General features: G+C 38.9%; 1 protein-coding gene across 2 annotated transcripts; it reads left to right on the forward strand.

Annotated features, from left to right (window-relative positions):
* The first annotated feature begins 1,914 nt into the window (after window positions 1-1,914).
* Window positions 1,915-5,724, forward strand: LOC109099527. 2 transcript variants are annotated; one of them, XM_042719678.1, is made up of 11 exons: window positions 1,915-2,270; window positions 2,375-2,495; window positions 2,656-2,887; window positions 3,025-3,302; window positions 3,385-3,561; window positions 3,663-3,739; window positions 3,976-4,156; window positions 4,256-4,504; window positions 4,637-4,808; window positions 5,051-5,199; window positions 5,347-5,724. In XM_042719678.1, exons 1-11 carry the CDS (start codon window positions 2,001-2,003, stop codon window positions 5,385-5,387), a joined length of 1,947 nt encoding a protein of 648 aa, XP_042575612.1. In that variant the 5' UTR covers window positions 1,915-2,000; the 3' UTR covers window positions 5,388-5,724. The 2 variants fall into 2 exon arrangements, with proteins under 2 accessions (XP_042575612.1, XP_042575611.1); XM_042719677.1 differs by having other exon boundaries at window positions 1,916-2,270; window positions 5,309-5,723.
* The last annotated feature ends 7,682 nt before the right edge of the window (window positions 5,725-13,406 follow it).

Genomic DNA, 13,406 nt, shown 5'->3' on the forward strand with positions numbered 1-13,406 from the left:
AAACTTAATTTTCTGTAAAGTTGCTTTGCAACGATTTGTATCGTAAAAAGCGCAATACAAATATACTTGAAATTTGAATCTGTACGGATGTAATCCAATTAAAATATTTAAGATTCAAAACTCCAAAAATAGTGTGTTCTATCTGAGTTTTGAGTGAATTTCAGTTTTAAGGAACTTGAGAATTTTCTTTAAAAAAAAAAAATTTCAACATTTTTAAAAAGATATCAAAATCAAAAAAATATCAAGATATTGTGTAGGGGACTGCATATGAGTCCATGTTACGAACTTTTAAAGTTCCATGGGTTGCAACACAACATTTAGTTATATTGCTGTGATGGTGGAGATTGTAGAAAGAACCAGACACAACTATGTGTTTAACCCCAATTAAATGTTTTTAATTTCCAAAATGTACAATGCATATATTAGAAAGCAAAAAAACAAAGAAAAATACTTTAAGTTAAGGGGAAACAGGGAATGAGGGCGGCGCCCAAATCAACAAAATGAATAAAACACAAATAGGTCCTAAACTAAGTTCTCAAAACCCTTTAACCTAACTAACCAAAAGAAAAGGTAGAAAACAAACCCGAAATCTTCGGCGTATGCGACGCCTCAACTAAACTACCCTAACTACCAAACCAAAGTACAAAGAGGGCGCTCACCACTTACCTAGTGTGTCTAACACTTGTTAGTTGCGGGCAATATGTCCTAGATCACGCGATACGCTAAACTGTTCCCCATCTCCCCCCCAATAAAAAGGAGAACAGTTAACAGCCCAACTCAGACACAAAACAAGAAACAACTCAAACAACCAAACACACACATCATAACAAAAAGATACAAAATGTTAAACACAAGCCTCAACTCAAACACCTGAACACACACTGAGCCCCTCAGCGCAGCACGCCGAAAGACCTTTAACCACCAGGTTTACATCGGATTGGCTGCAAAGACCACGCCCTTGATGACAAGCCCCTTTCACACTGCGATTCCGGCAAATAAACAAAAAAAACACACCACAAAACACATCCAGAATGGTAAACACGGAAGAGGGAGGGAACAAAAAAACACAGCACATAACACTTCCACCCACAAGAACAAACTATGGAATTACATATGGTTGTTTCAACTATTTAGAGCTTAACAATTATACTCTAGATAGAACATCAGCGATCACATTCTCCACACCTTTCTTATGCTTGATTACCAAGTTATAACCCTGCATGATCAGAGACCAACGCATTAAACATTGATTCTGATTGTACATACATGACAGAAATACCAGGGGATTGTGATCTGTAAACACAGCAACTGGATAATTACTAGATCCAATATATACATCAAAATATTGGAGAGCCATGAGCAATGCTATCGCTTCTTTCTCGATTACCGAATAATTAACTTGATGTTTGTAGAACTTGCGCGAGAAGTAGCAGATAGTACTAACAATTCCGCAACAACACACCACAAACACAACAGCACAAGCAACAACTGCGCAGAATGCTACTTCCTTACCAAGATAGGTAATAGTGGCTTGACCAAATTCACACTTTGCCAAGTTCAAAGTCAAGGAAGCGTTAGCGAGACACTCGAATACAGTCCATAACAGAGCAACATGTTCTGACCAGTCTGTAGAATACACCACCAAATCATCCAGGTAAGCGTTACAGTTTGAAACCCCTGAAAGCACGATGTTAAAGGGGTCATGAAATGAGAAACCAACTTTGCCTTGATCTTTTAGAATATAAGAGGTCTTTGCACCATTAAAACGTCCTGAAAGTTTCATAGCTTAAGACGTCCTCCCCATTATAAACGAGCCATTTATTTAATCAAGCTCTAAATACAGCTAGTTCTGGATCCATGGTAAGAAGGGACGTCACGGTGCGAAGTGACGTTCCAACCATTTGCATATGACCGCCTCCAGCACAAGACAACTACCCTCATTTCGTATCGTTGTCGCGTCGCGCGCCTCACAAGTGTTCAGTCGACGGACAGCGATTACAATGCCACGCAGATGTGCTGTTCCTGGCTGTGGACAAACGACATCTTTGAATACGCTGCCGAAAGATCCTGACGTCAGGGAAAAATGGATGCAGTTTATTTTTTGCGGACGTCCCAGTCACGGCAGTGCTAATTTAAGTGTTTGTTCTATACATTTTAAGGATGACTGTTTTGAGAACAAATACCAATATGATTCTGGCTTTGCCAAAAAACTGTTGCTCAAAGACAAGGCCGTGCCTACTATTCTGTGCTCAACAACGACGACGCAAACTGTAAGTTATGTATTTAAAACTTTAAACTACTTTTTAAAACGCAATTTCATTCATTATGAATAATCACAGTGTTTTTACTTAGTTTACTTGCATATTGTTTTCAGAGACCGCCATGTTCAGGCCCCATATCAAAAGATGTTGGCTGTCAAACTGACCAACCCACTAATACATCTGTGGGCACACAGCTGTCGTTTCGAACCATGAGACCCAAGTGTCGTAGCAAAGGTATTATTTATATAATCCTAACCTGTGTCATCATAATTATATTTATAAGAAGCTTAAAAGCTTTATTGCCTAAAAGGAAGTATTTATAGTCCATATTTTTATAATACTGCAATTACAATTGATAGAATAAAACTTTACATTGTATTTTCTAACGTTATAGAAACACAAACAGAGCAGTTCTCAATTCTTTCAAGTGGTGATGTCGCCATACCCTGGACTACTTCACATCCTTTTACTTCAACACCTTTAAAAGATGAAAAGCCTTACAAAAGGCGTCGCTTTGAATTGGAGGAGGAAGAAAGTGTGTCTTTTGAAGAAGTCTGTGACACTCAGGACGTAACATATGACCCTGCTCAGTCTGTCACCAGTGTGACTGAACCATCAAAGCATTCGTAAGTTTTTGTCTTTATCATGTTAAGTTTAGCATACATTTATGTGAACTGTATGTTTTACTGACTCGTAAAACTGATCATGTTGGAAAAAAAATACACTACATTAATTTTTTGTTATTCATTTTCTCTTGTGATAGCATGTACACATCCAAAGCCTCTCATGAAGACACCAAATATATTGTGTTTGAAAACTGTCTTTTTGAACTGTTTGAGACCTGTCCAGTATGTTCAAGAGCCTGCAATATTCAGCCTCGTAGCAATGGGACTTTTTTGGCCATTGATCAACGTTGCCCGCATTGTGAGTACTTCAGACAGTGGAAGAGCCAACCCTGTGTTGGCAGTACCCCTGTTGGTAACCTCCAGCTGTCTGCTTCCCTGTACTTCTCTGGAGCTTCATTCTTCCAGATGAAAAAGGTTTGTTGGGTTTTTTTTTTTTTTATTTTTACTGTTTAAAATAGTTTAAACGTATAATGCATAATTATTTTTTTTCTTTTGAGTATTTGAGTCAATGCATTTGAAGATGTTCACATACAGAACCTTCAGAAGGCATGCCAGCATGTACCTGGAACCACTAATAATATATAAGTGGAAGAAGGAACAGGTGGATTTAGTGAAGGATCTCTGTGAGGCGGACAAGGTGATAATTGGTGGCGATATGAGAGCTGATTCGCCAGGTAAAGAGTCCTGCTTGGTGATGCAAGTTCTTCTGCAGTCTCAATAATTTGTTCCTGTGTAAACTATTTTATAAAATATTATTTGTATTGTGACATTTTAGGCCATTCAGCAAAGTATGGGAGCTACACCACAATGGATCTTCAAAAGAACCTCATAATAGACATCCAGCTAGTGCAAGTGAGAAAATGCATAGATCACATCATGTCAATGCACACAAAATTACCAGAAAGAATGGCAACAGAGTATGCCTTGCCTGTTTCAAATTAAACAATGTTAAATTATACTTGTATTATAAATTACAATTGCTATTTATAATAGACCTTTTATAATTCTAAGATGTAGTCGGATATGATTACTGTTTTAAAGGAATAAAATAACTGACTTTCACTGCCCTGATAACTATTTTTTCACAGAGTAATGAGGTCGGTGGTAGCTACGACATTGAGAAAGAAGGGTTAAAACGAAGCCTGGAATGGCTGGAGGAATGTGGTGTAAGGCTAGACTGCATTGTGACAGACCGACATCCCCAGATTCAAAAGTTTCTGAAAGAACGAAATGTCACACAGTACTACGATGTCTGGCATTTGGAGAAAGGTACGTTTGAGCTTGAAAAAAACATTTCATGTTAATAAATGGACAGTTTTTTTTTTCATTACATAAACAATATTTCTTTTTGGTATTACAACTGATTAGGGTTGTCAAAGAAGTTAGAGCAAATTGCCAGAGACAAGGACTGTTCAATAGTGAAAAAGTGGCAGCACAGCATAAGAAACCATCTCTACTGGACTGCAGTATCCTCTACATCAGGACCAGAGAAGGTAGCCAAGTGGAAGTCCCTCATCAATCACATTCAGGATGTTCACATCCATGATGATCCATTATACCCACAATGTGAACATTCACATCGAGTGTCTAAGGGCAGCAGTAAACACTTCAAACCTGGTGAGTGCATAGTATTTCATATTATTACCATTTACAAATCAAAGTGGCTGACTGTTGTTCATCTGTGTGTCCCACAGTGCTAATACTGTTTCCATTATCCTTCACACAAATTAATACATACTACTATTCCAGGTTCAAAACCACTTTACAGAGTCGAAAAGGTGCTGACTAACAACAGAGTCCTCAAAGATGTAGCAAAGCTCAGCCCTCACTTCCAGACCTCATCCTTGGAGGCCTTTCACAGTGTTATTTTACGCTTTGCCCCCAAAAGTGTGGTATTTCCTTTTATTGGAATGCTGTGCAGGTATGCAAAGCAAAGTTGTATAGAAGCATCTTATTGACAATTAATAAACCATAAAGTCCGATTATTTCATAATTGTATGTAATACAGGAAGCCTAGCATAAGCTATAAAGTAATTTGAAAAGCAGTTATAACATTTTGAATGCTTTGTCATTTCTTATTATTTTAAATTTATCTTAAAAAAATAATAACACTATGGCACTCCTACTTTTTAGTAACTACATGTTTTTTTTCTGCTATTTTAGGTTGTATTTGGCTGGCATGCATTTCAATGAAAATTCAAACCGTCCAAAGGCTACTACATCATCTGGAAAGCCAATGTACAGACTTTTGTTCCCCAAGGCTAAAAAAGGATTGTACACCATAAAACCAGTGACATCCAACCCAACGTACTGTAAGTTTGAATAGATGTTTTAATTAGTAATTTACAAAAAAAATAAACTAAATACACTACACAAAAGTGCATAGAACTTAATTAACAGTATTTCAAAAAAAAATTCCAGGCTACGTCTACAATCTGATGACACTGCTTTTTGAAAAGGTTCTGCCAGATCCTTTTCCCTACATGGAGGAACTGCATAAAATTACAGTGCCTGACAGTCTATGCACACAGTATGACAGACCTTCATTGGAGGAGGCCATTGCTGAGCACGTATCAAGGTTTAGTCAAGGGGCAGTTTGAATCCGACATAGCTGCCTTCCGCATCTGGGAATTTTTGCCGTATATACAGGACAACACATGATGGTATTACAACCCTGATCTTTCTGCCTAGATAGACCCAGCACCAACTGACAAAGCTTCTGTAAGCCAAATGCCTGTAGCGCCTGATGGAAACAGAGAAAAGACATTTCAAATTATACATTCAAAAGGTGTTTTGTAAAGTGTTGTGTGTGTGTGTGTCAAAACGATTGTTATTTGAATATATATTTTGTTACAATAAATATTTATCCATATTAACATAAAAGAGTCTCAAAGGACCATAGTCTGCCCTGTAAATGTTATGTGCATTCTGTAACGAATACAAATTTAGGCAAACAGGTTCAAGTCCCGGGTGATGAATCATACAGGTAGGTGGTACTGGTGCCTGGTTAATTCTTCTGACAACCTATTGAGAAGGCTATACACAAAAAAACAGATTAACTTAATTATTATTATTTGTCTTTTATTGTGTGCACATACTTCAGGGGTCTCCATGCAGGTCTTCAGTGTTGGGGGTAATGCATTACAAGTAACTCGAGTTACATAATCAGATTACTTTTTTTGTGTAAAGTAACGCATTACTTTTTATTTACAAGGAAATATCTGAGTAACTTTTCAAAAAAGTAACGCCAGTTTCTTTGTTTTTTCCATTTATTGACTGACAAGTCTCCCGTCCCCATACTGAAAGAAATCAGAGTACAGAAGCGTTGTGTGCACTGTGTGAACATGATGTAGTTCTAGGACTAAAGTTAATGTGCATTAATTCATCCTACTCACAAAAAATTAAAATTAAATTAAATTTATGCATTTAGCAGATGCTTTTATCCAAAGCGACTTACAGTGCATTCAGGCTATCATAACACTCATTAACACAATAACCACTTTAACAACAAAAGAACATGATTAAAAAAAAAGCACATAAATAATGCACAAAAGAAGGATGATGGAATTTAGAGTTAGTATTCATCAAAATTAATTAAAACAGTGAAATGCAAACTTAGAATATGACACAAACCTGCAATAATTAAATGTTAAATAACACAAATGTATCTAATCCCATTTTATTAACTAGTGTCTTTGCTGCTGACCTGTGATGACCCAGTTCAACCATACTAATAAGCAAAAATGACTTTAGATAAACTAACAGTTGTGCTTCATTGTTTTTTTATTGCTGAAGAGTGTTGAACCTTCTTCTCCTGTGTTCTACTGTACAGACGTGAATTTACTTTTCCTTCAGCCTGAGGTTTATTCTTTACACTTCTTGGTGTGAAAGGGCTTTTACATTAGCTATAAATAGAACTTCTTATATGAAAAACAATCAATGCCCTGCTCATATTTAAAAAGTAACGCAAAAGTAACGTAAGCATTACTTTCCATAGAAAGTAACTAAGTAACGTAATTAGGGTTAGTTAAGTTATGAACTTAAACCTCACCTAATTCAAATAAATTAACCTATGAAATATCATAAATTTTGTCTTTTATTGTGTGCACATACTTCAGGGGTCTCCATGCAGCATTTATTTTCTTGCTCAGTGGGCATTGCACCACAAGTGCACCTGTGAATGTTTAAAGCAATCATAAATGTATTTGATATGACACCTATTTATGTAGAATTGTCATTTTAAGGGTATTTACAATATTACTTTTAATCACTGGCTAATATAAACACATTTGTATAAGAGAATCTTGAAAATATGTCGCCTTTCTAGTAGGCCTACATGTGATGGAAAATTAAAAATGTTGGCTTATCAATGCTGCATCTTCAAATATGGCCTGTGCATGCATTTTTGTCCGTGGTACACCCTATCATTTCATTGAAATTAGGTAAATAATGTTAAACTGTTAGCAAATTAAGCTATAGGATAATTATTACGAAATTCCCAGGAGGACTTGAACGCACCATTAATAATTGATCCATATGCACTGTCGTTAGCCAATCATAACAGTGGGCGTTAACACTGAACTCTTAAAGGGGAAACAACCCAAAAACAGACTGTTTGAATCAAAGGATGAGAAACAGGGTGGGAAAATGTCAGAATTCACTACATTTTAAAAGTTTTTTTTAAAAAAAAAAAAAAACTATAGTAATACTATAATTGCACCTAGGGGACCATAATAATAAAATAAAAAAACCCATGTCATGACCCCTTTAATAAGCTGCTGGAAAGTAGCGGGAGCGTTACACATCCTGAAAGCCATAACAGAGTACTGTAAAAAATTGTTGGGAGTCACAAATGCTGAAATGTCAGAAGCACGAGAGGTAAGGGGCACTTGCCAATATCCCTTTAATAAATCTAATTTACTGACATATCGAGCAGAACCAAGATTGTCAACGCAGTCTTCCGTGCGTGGCAACGGAAAACAGTCTGGAATGGTAACCCCATTTACTTTTCGGTAATTAGTACAAAATCGAGCAGTACCATCACTCTTCGGGACTAAAAGGCATGGCGAGCTCCAAGGACTAAAGCTAGACTTAGCAAGTCCATGCTCCAGCAAATAATCAACCTTACTCCACATAACAGGTCTCTTGGCAACATTCACACGGTATGCATGCTGCTTAATCGGAGTAGCATCACCCACATTAATATCATACTGCAAAACTGTGGTGCAAGAAGGCACGTCATTAAACAGGGAGGGAAGTCATTGATCAAATACATAACATCACCCCTTTGTTGTCCAGATAAGTGAAGTAGATGAGATAGTACGTCACGTAAGACTTCAGAATTTTTAACTCTAGCACGCTGTTGATGAGTAAGATGGGACACCACACCATCATCCTCAGCATCAGCATCACAAGCAACATATACATCGCTACATACGGTAGCTACAGAAACAGGAACTGCAACATCTGCAGTTGAAACTTCCATTCGGGGATATTCTCTACTGTGATATTCCTTTAACATATTCACATGACACACGAGACTTCCTTCTCCTGTCAGGAGTACGAACCACGTAATCAGTGCCACTCAACTTTCTCAGCACCTCGTAAGGGCCGGAAAATCATGCAGTTAAGGCAGAACCAACAACAGGGAGCAACACTAACACTTGATCACCTTCTCTAAAACAGTGCTGAACAGATTTACGATCAAACTGGCATTTCATGTTCTCTTGAGCAGCAGTCAATGAATCCCTGGCCATAGCACAAGCTTTGTGTAACCTTTCATGGAATTTACTGACATAATCCAACACATTCATTTTAAGGCTAGAATCCAAAGACAGGATGTTCTCTTTGAGCATTTTTAAAGGACCTCAGACCGTATGTCCAAACACAAGTTCAGCGGGACTAAATCCAAGACTTTCCTGCACAGCCTCCCTGACTGCAAACAAAACTAATGGTACCCCCTCATCCCAATCCTTACCAGTACCCCTGCAGTACTTCCTGAGCATTGCCTTCAATGTTTGGTGAAAATGTTCGAGCGCACCTTGGCTCTCTGGGTGGTAGGCACTCAAAACTCTGTGAGAAATATTTAAAGTAGTCAAAACTTGTGAAAAAAGCTTAGAAAGAAAATTAGTGCCTTGATCCATTTGCACAATTTTTGGTAGACCTAACGTAGCAAAAAACTTAACAAGGGCTTTAATGACAACAGATGCTGTTATTTTTCTCAATGGAATCGCCTCAGTAAAATGTGTAGCACTACACATGACCGTCAAAAGGAATTGGTTACCAGTTTTAGTTTTCAGCAGGGGTCCCACACAATCAACGATAACGTGTTCAAATGGTTCTCCTACAGCTAGAATATGGAGAAGTGATGCCGGAGGAATTACCTGGTTCGGTTTTCCAATAATCTGACAGGTGCAACAGGTGCGACAAAAATACGCAACGTCAGTTTTTAAACGAGGCCAAAAGAAATGTCTCAAAATCTGATTATAGGTTTTCTTAATTCCTAAATGTCCTGACAGATCATGGGCTAACAACAAAACCTGCCGACGGTAACACGAAAGAATAACGACCTGATACACCACCTCCCATTCAAAGTCATCCTTGACATCAGGACACCACTTACGCATCAACAAGCCATTTTCAATAAAATATGCAGATTTTCTCTTGTGCTTCCTCCAAGGAATCAACAGTAGAAAAACACTTCCGCAAAGTTATATCCACCATTTGTGCAGAAACAACTCCTGCACGTGTCACAGGCAACTTTAAACTATTCAAGCTAACAGGAGAAGACTTTTCAACAGCCTCACATTCAGCCTGTAGTAAAACATCATTGGCAAAGATAGGTGCAATAAAAGAGGAAGACAAATCAAAGTCACCTTTCGTACAAACTTGAGCTCGCGTAATCCACAAGAACACAAAATTCGTAAAAACACGACACTGATTCGCCGTTGGAACCTGACGCAGTTTTATCAAAACGGGTAGCAGCAAATACGTTCTTGTGTGTCAGCGCAAATTCGTCCACAAGAACAGAAGCTTGGGACAAACACGACACTTTTTTTCGTTTAATTAGACAACAACATGTTCGGGTACACAATTCTTAAATTCTTCTAGAAGGAGGAGTTCTCGTAATGTCTTGAAATCTGTAACGTTACTCGATATGCACCATTTGTCAAATAAAACACCTTTCTCTCTGGCAAATTCAACGAACGTCTGACTAGCAGTTTTTTTGTGACTTCTAAACCTGTGCCTATAGGCTTCTGGCACCAGTTTGTAAGCACGCAAAATGCAGCTTTCACCATCTCATAATTTGTCTTCTAAAGATATACTAGCGCAAACCTCCTGAGCCTTGTCTGTCAATCTCCACTGCAGCAACAAAGGCCACACTTCCTTAGACCAATTTAGTGTGAACGCGATACATTCAAACGCACTAAAATACGAATTGACTTCGGACTCTCGAAACTGCGGCAGAAGAGAGATATGCTTACTCACATCAAAGCTGGTTCCCCGAGACTCAGCCCCCGCCGAAGCATCAGCGGCCTGTACGGATGACACGGGTGGAACAGGTGCATTCTTGGCAGCATTTAGTTCAAGCTCACACAGCTTAACCTGCTTGTTCGCCTCAATTTCCAACCTGCTAACTTCCAGCCGTAACTTAATCTCAGCCCGTCCTTCTTCTGCCTTCTCATGCGCTTCCATTTGGACCCGTGCTAATCGGACCTTAAGCCGTGCATCACCTCCAGACCCCATAGAAGCCAGAGAAAAAGGTTCAAAGGGCGGCAGGGAAGCTTCGGCTTTGGCATCCTCTACCATGGCATCCCCACTCTGCTCCTCCTCACCTAACAACGGCACCTGAATATCGGCACCAAGAGAATCCCCCTCCACTCTTGCAGGCAATACTAAAACACTTGATTCCACCAACCTTTGCATGACAGCACTCTTTATCTCTCTCTTCAGCTGCTGTGTTGTGACCACAATTCGATAATGGGCCGCAATATTTATCAAATCGCTTTTTCAACACTTGTCAACCTGCTCAAATCGACGGCGCCTTAACGAAGGACTCCAAATCAAAATCAGCCATAATTACGCCGACACACCGACCAACGAGTCACGCCTAAAAACATACTCCAGCAAATCACGCCACAGTCATTCTACTCTCCACCCCAGCAATATTTAACATCACGGGAAATATGATTAATAATAGATCCCGGACGAGGCCCCATTAAATGTTACGAACTTTTAAAGTTCCATGGGTTGGAATGCAACATTTACTTATATTGCTGTGATGGTGGAGATTGTAGAAAGAACCAGACACAACTATGTGTTTAGCCCCAATTAAATGTTTTATAATTTCCAAAAGCCGAAGCCACTAAACAGTGTGTGAGCTATGTACAATGCATATATTAGAAAGCGAGGAAAAAAATACATTAAGTTAAGGGGAAACAGGGAATGAGGGCCGCGCCCAAAACAACAAAATTAATAAAACAAAAATAGGTCCTAAACTAAGTTGTCAAAACCTAAAACCAACCAAAGTAAAGTTCTTTAACCTAACTAACCAAATTAAAAGGTAGAAATCAAACCCGAAATCTTCGGCTTATGCAACACCTCAACTAAACTACCCTAACTACCAAACCAAAGTACAAAGAGGGCGCTCACCACTTACCTAGTGTGTCTAACACCTGTTAGATGCAGGCAATATGTGTCCTAAGCCCCTTTCACACTGCGATTCTGGAAAATACATGGGTAATGTGTCCCCGCAATTGTTCCCGGGTCGCTAGATTTTTCCCCTTTCACACTGCCAGTGATTAACCGGAATAGGTGCATGCATTCACACACAACCCGTAAAGGTCCCATGCAGACACGTGATATCAGGGTGTGACGTGTAATGTACAAGTCGAAAACACTAGGCACGTTAACTTTCACTTCATCTCTGCTTCGTTACAGTTTGCACATATTTGTTTCGTCGCGAACGTTGATCTGCCTTCAAAACATGCTAAAAGAGTCATGCGATAATGTGCGTCATCACTACGATAGGCATTAGTTCTAGCTTTTGTTCACACAGCGCTCATTCCGGGACTGAACCCGGCAATGTTACTAGGTCCCCAACCCAGGATCAATCCCGGGACTTGTTTGCATTCACACAGAAGGCGACCCGGCAATGTTCTGGCAATATTCCGGGTCCAACGTGCAGTGTGAAAGGGGCTATAGATCACGTGATATGCAAAACTGTTCCCCATCTTCCCCACAATAAAAAGGAGAACAGTAGTACAACGAACAAGCATTAGGCTCACACATCATAACAAAAAGATACAAAATGTTAAACACAAGCCTCAACTCAAACACCTGAACACACACTGAGCCCCTCAGTGCAGCACGCCGAAAGACCTTTAACCACCAGGCTGACACCGGATTGGCTGCAAAGACCACGCCCTTGATGATGATCGACAGCCGCCTCCTCCATTCAGCAGAGACCTGAGAGCAAACGACAGACTAGAGAACAGAATGGTAAAGACAGAAGAGGGACTAAAATGGGATTATCGGAAACCTCCAATACGGGAAACTGATTTCGGTCGTGACTGATTCGCTGGTGGAACGGACGCAGTTTTATCAAAACGGGTAGCAGCAAATACGTTCTTGTGTGTCAGTGCAAATTTGTCCGCAAGAACAGAAGCTTGGGACAAACAGAGAACAGAATGGTAAAGATGGAAGAGGAAGGGAACAAAAAAAAAAAAACCCTGCAGCACATAACAGTCCAGATAAACATTAAAACATCTGACTGGTATTTTATAGATTTGGTCACAGCAGAGAACTGTTCAGGGAATGAGAACAAAGACAAACTCTAACTAACTGTGTACTAGTGAATATTACAGCAACAGCGACAATAAGTGTAAAAAAAAAAAACCAACAGAACTGATTCAACAAAGCACAAAACTGAATGACTGAACAAACACACTGATCTACAACACAACAGAGTGCATTTCTCTTCACAAACAGCACTAACTGCACACTTCCTCTCTCAAAATCATCTCTCACTTCTAAGGCCTGTTCACACCAAGGATGATAACTATAAAGATAACGATAAAGATATAGTTCTAAAAATATATTTCACAATAAAAAAAAACAACAGACCACACAACAAAAATAAAAATAAAAACAAAAAAAAAAAACAACATCGTAATAACCACCAAAAAAACAATTTTTCCCCAGCTGATGAATGCTAAAAAATTGACAGCTAATCAGAATCCATCCTGCTGTAATGAGCTCAAGAATTTAAAGTGCCAGACGAGCGTGCGCTTATAATAAAAAGAGGATATTGTTTGCTCGTGTGGACGCTAATATCGTTATCTTTATAGTTATTGTTCTTGGTGAGAATGGGCCTTTACAGTATATCCTGGACTAGAGCTGGGTTTGAAACTCTGAGAGCAGCGAGAAAAAAAAAAAAAAAATCCAGAAACACTAAATAACTTGATCCTTTTTATAATATAATAAAATCAACATATTAAAATACATGAAATACATACTG

This window comes from Cyprinus carpio, chromosome B3, assembly GCF_018340385.1.
Source record: "Cyprinus carpio isolate SPL01 chromosome B3, ASM1834038v1, whole genome shotgun sequence".
In the NCBI taxonomy this organism is placed as follows: Eukaryota; Metazoa; Chordata; class Actinopteri; order Cypriniformes; family Cyprinidae; genus Cyprinus; species Cyprinus carpio.

Coding starts and splice junctions, on each gene's coding strand:
- LOC109099527 (XM_042719677.1), top strand. CDS start 2,001: ATGCCACGCAGATGTGCTGTTCCTGGCTGTGGACAAACGACATCTTTG. Junction 3,562..3,662: donor TATGAGAGCTGATTCGCCAG/GTAAAGAGTCCT, acceptor GTGACATTTTAG/GCCATTCAGCAAAGTATGGG. Junction 4,157..4,255: donor TGTCTGGCATTTGGAGAAAG/GTACGTTTGAGC, acceptor ACAACTGATTAG/GGTTGTCAAAGAAGTTAGAG.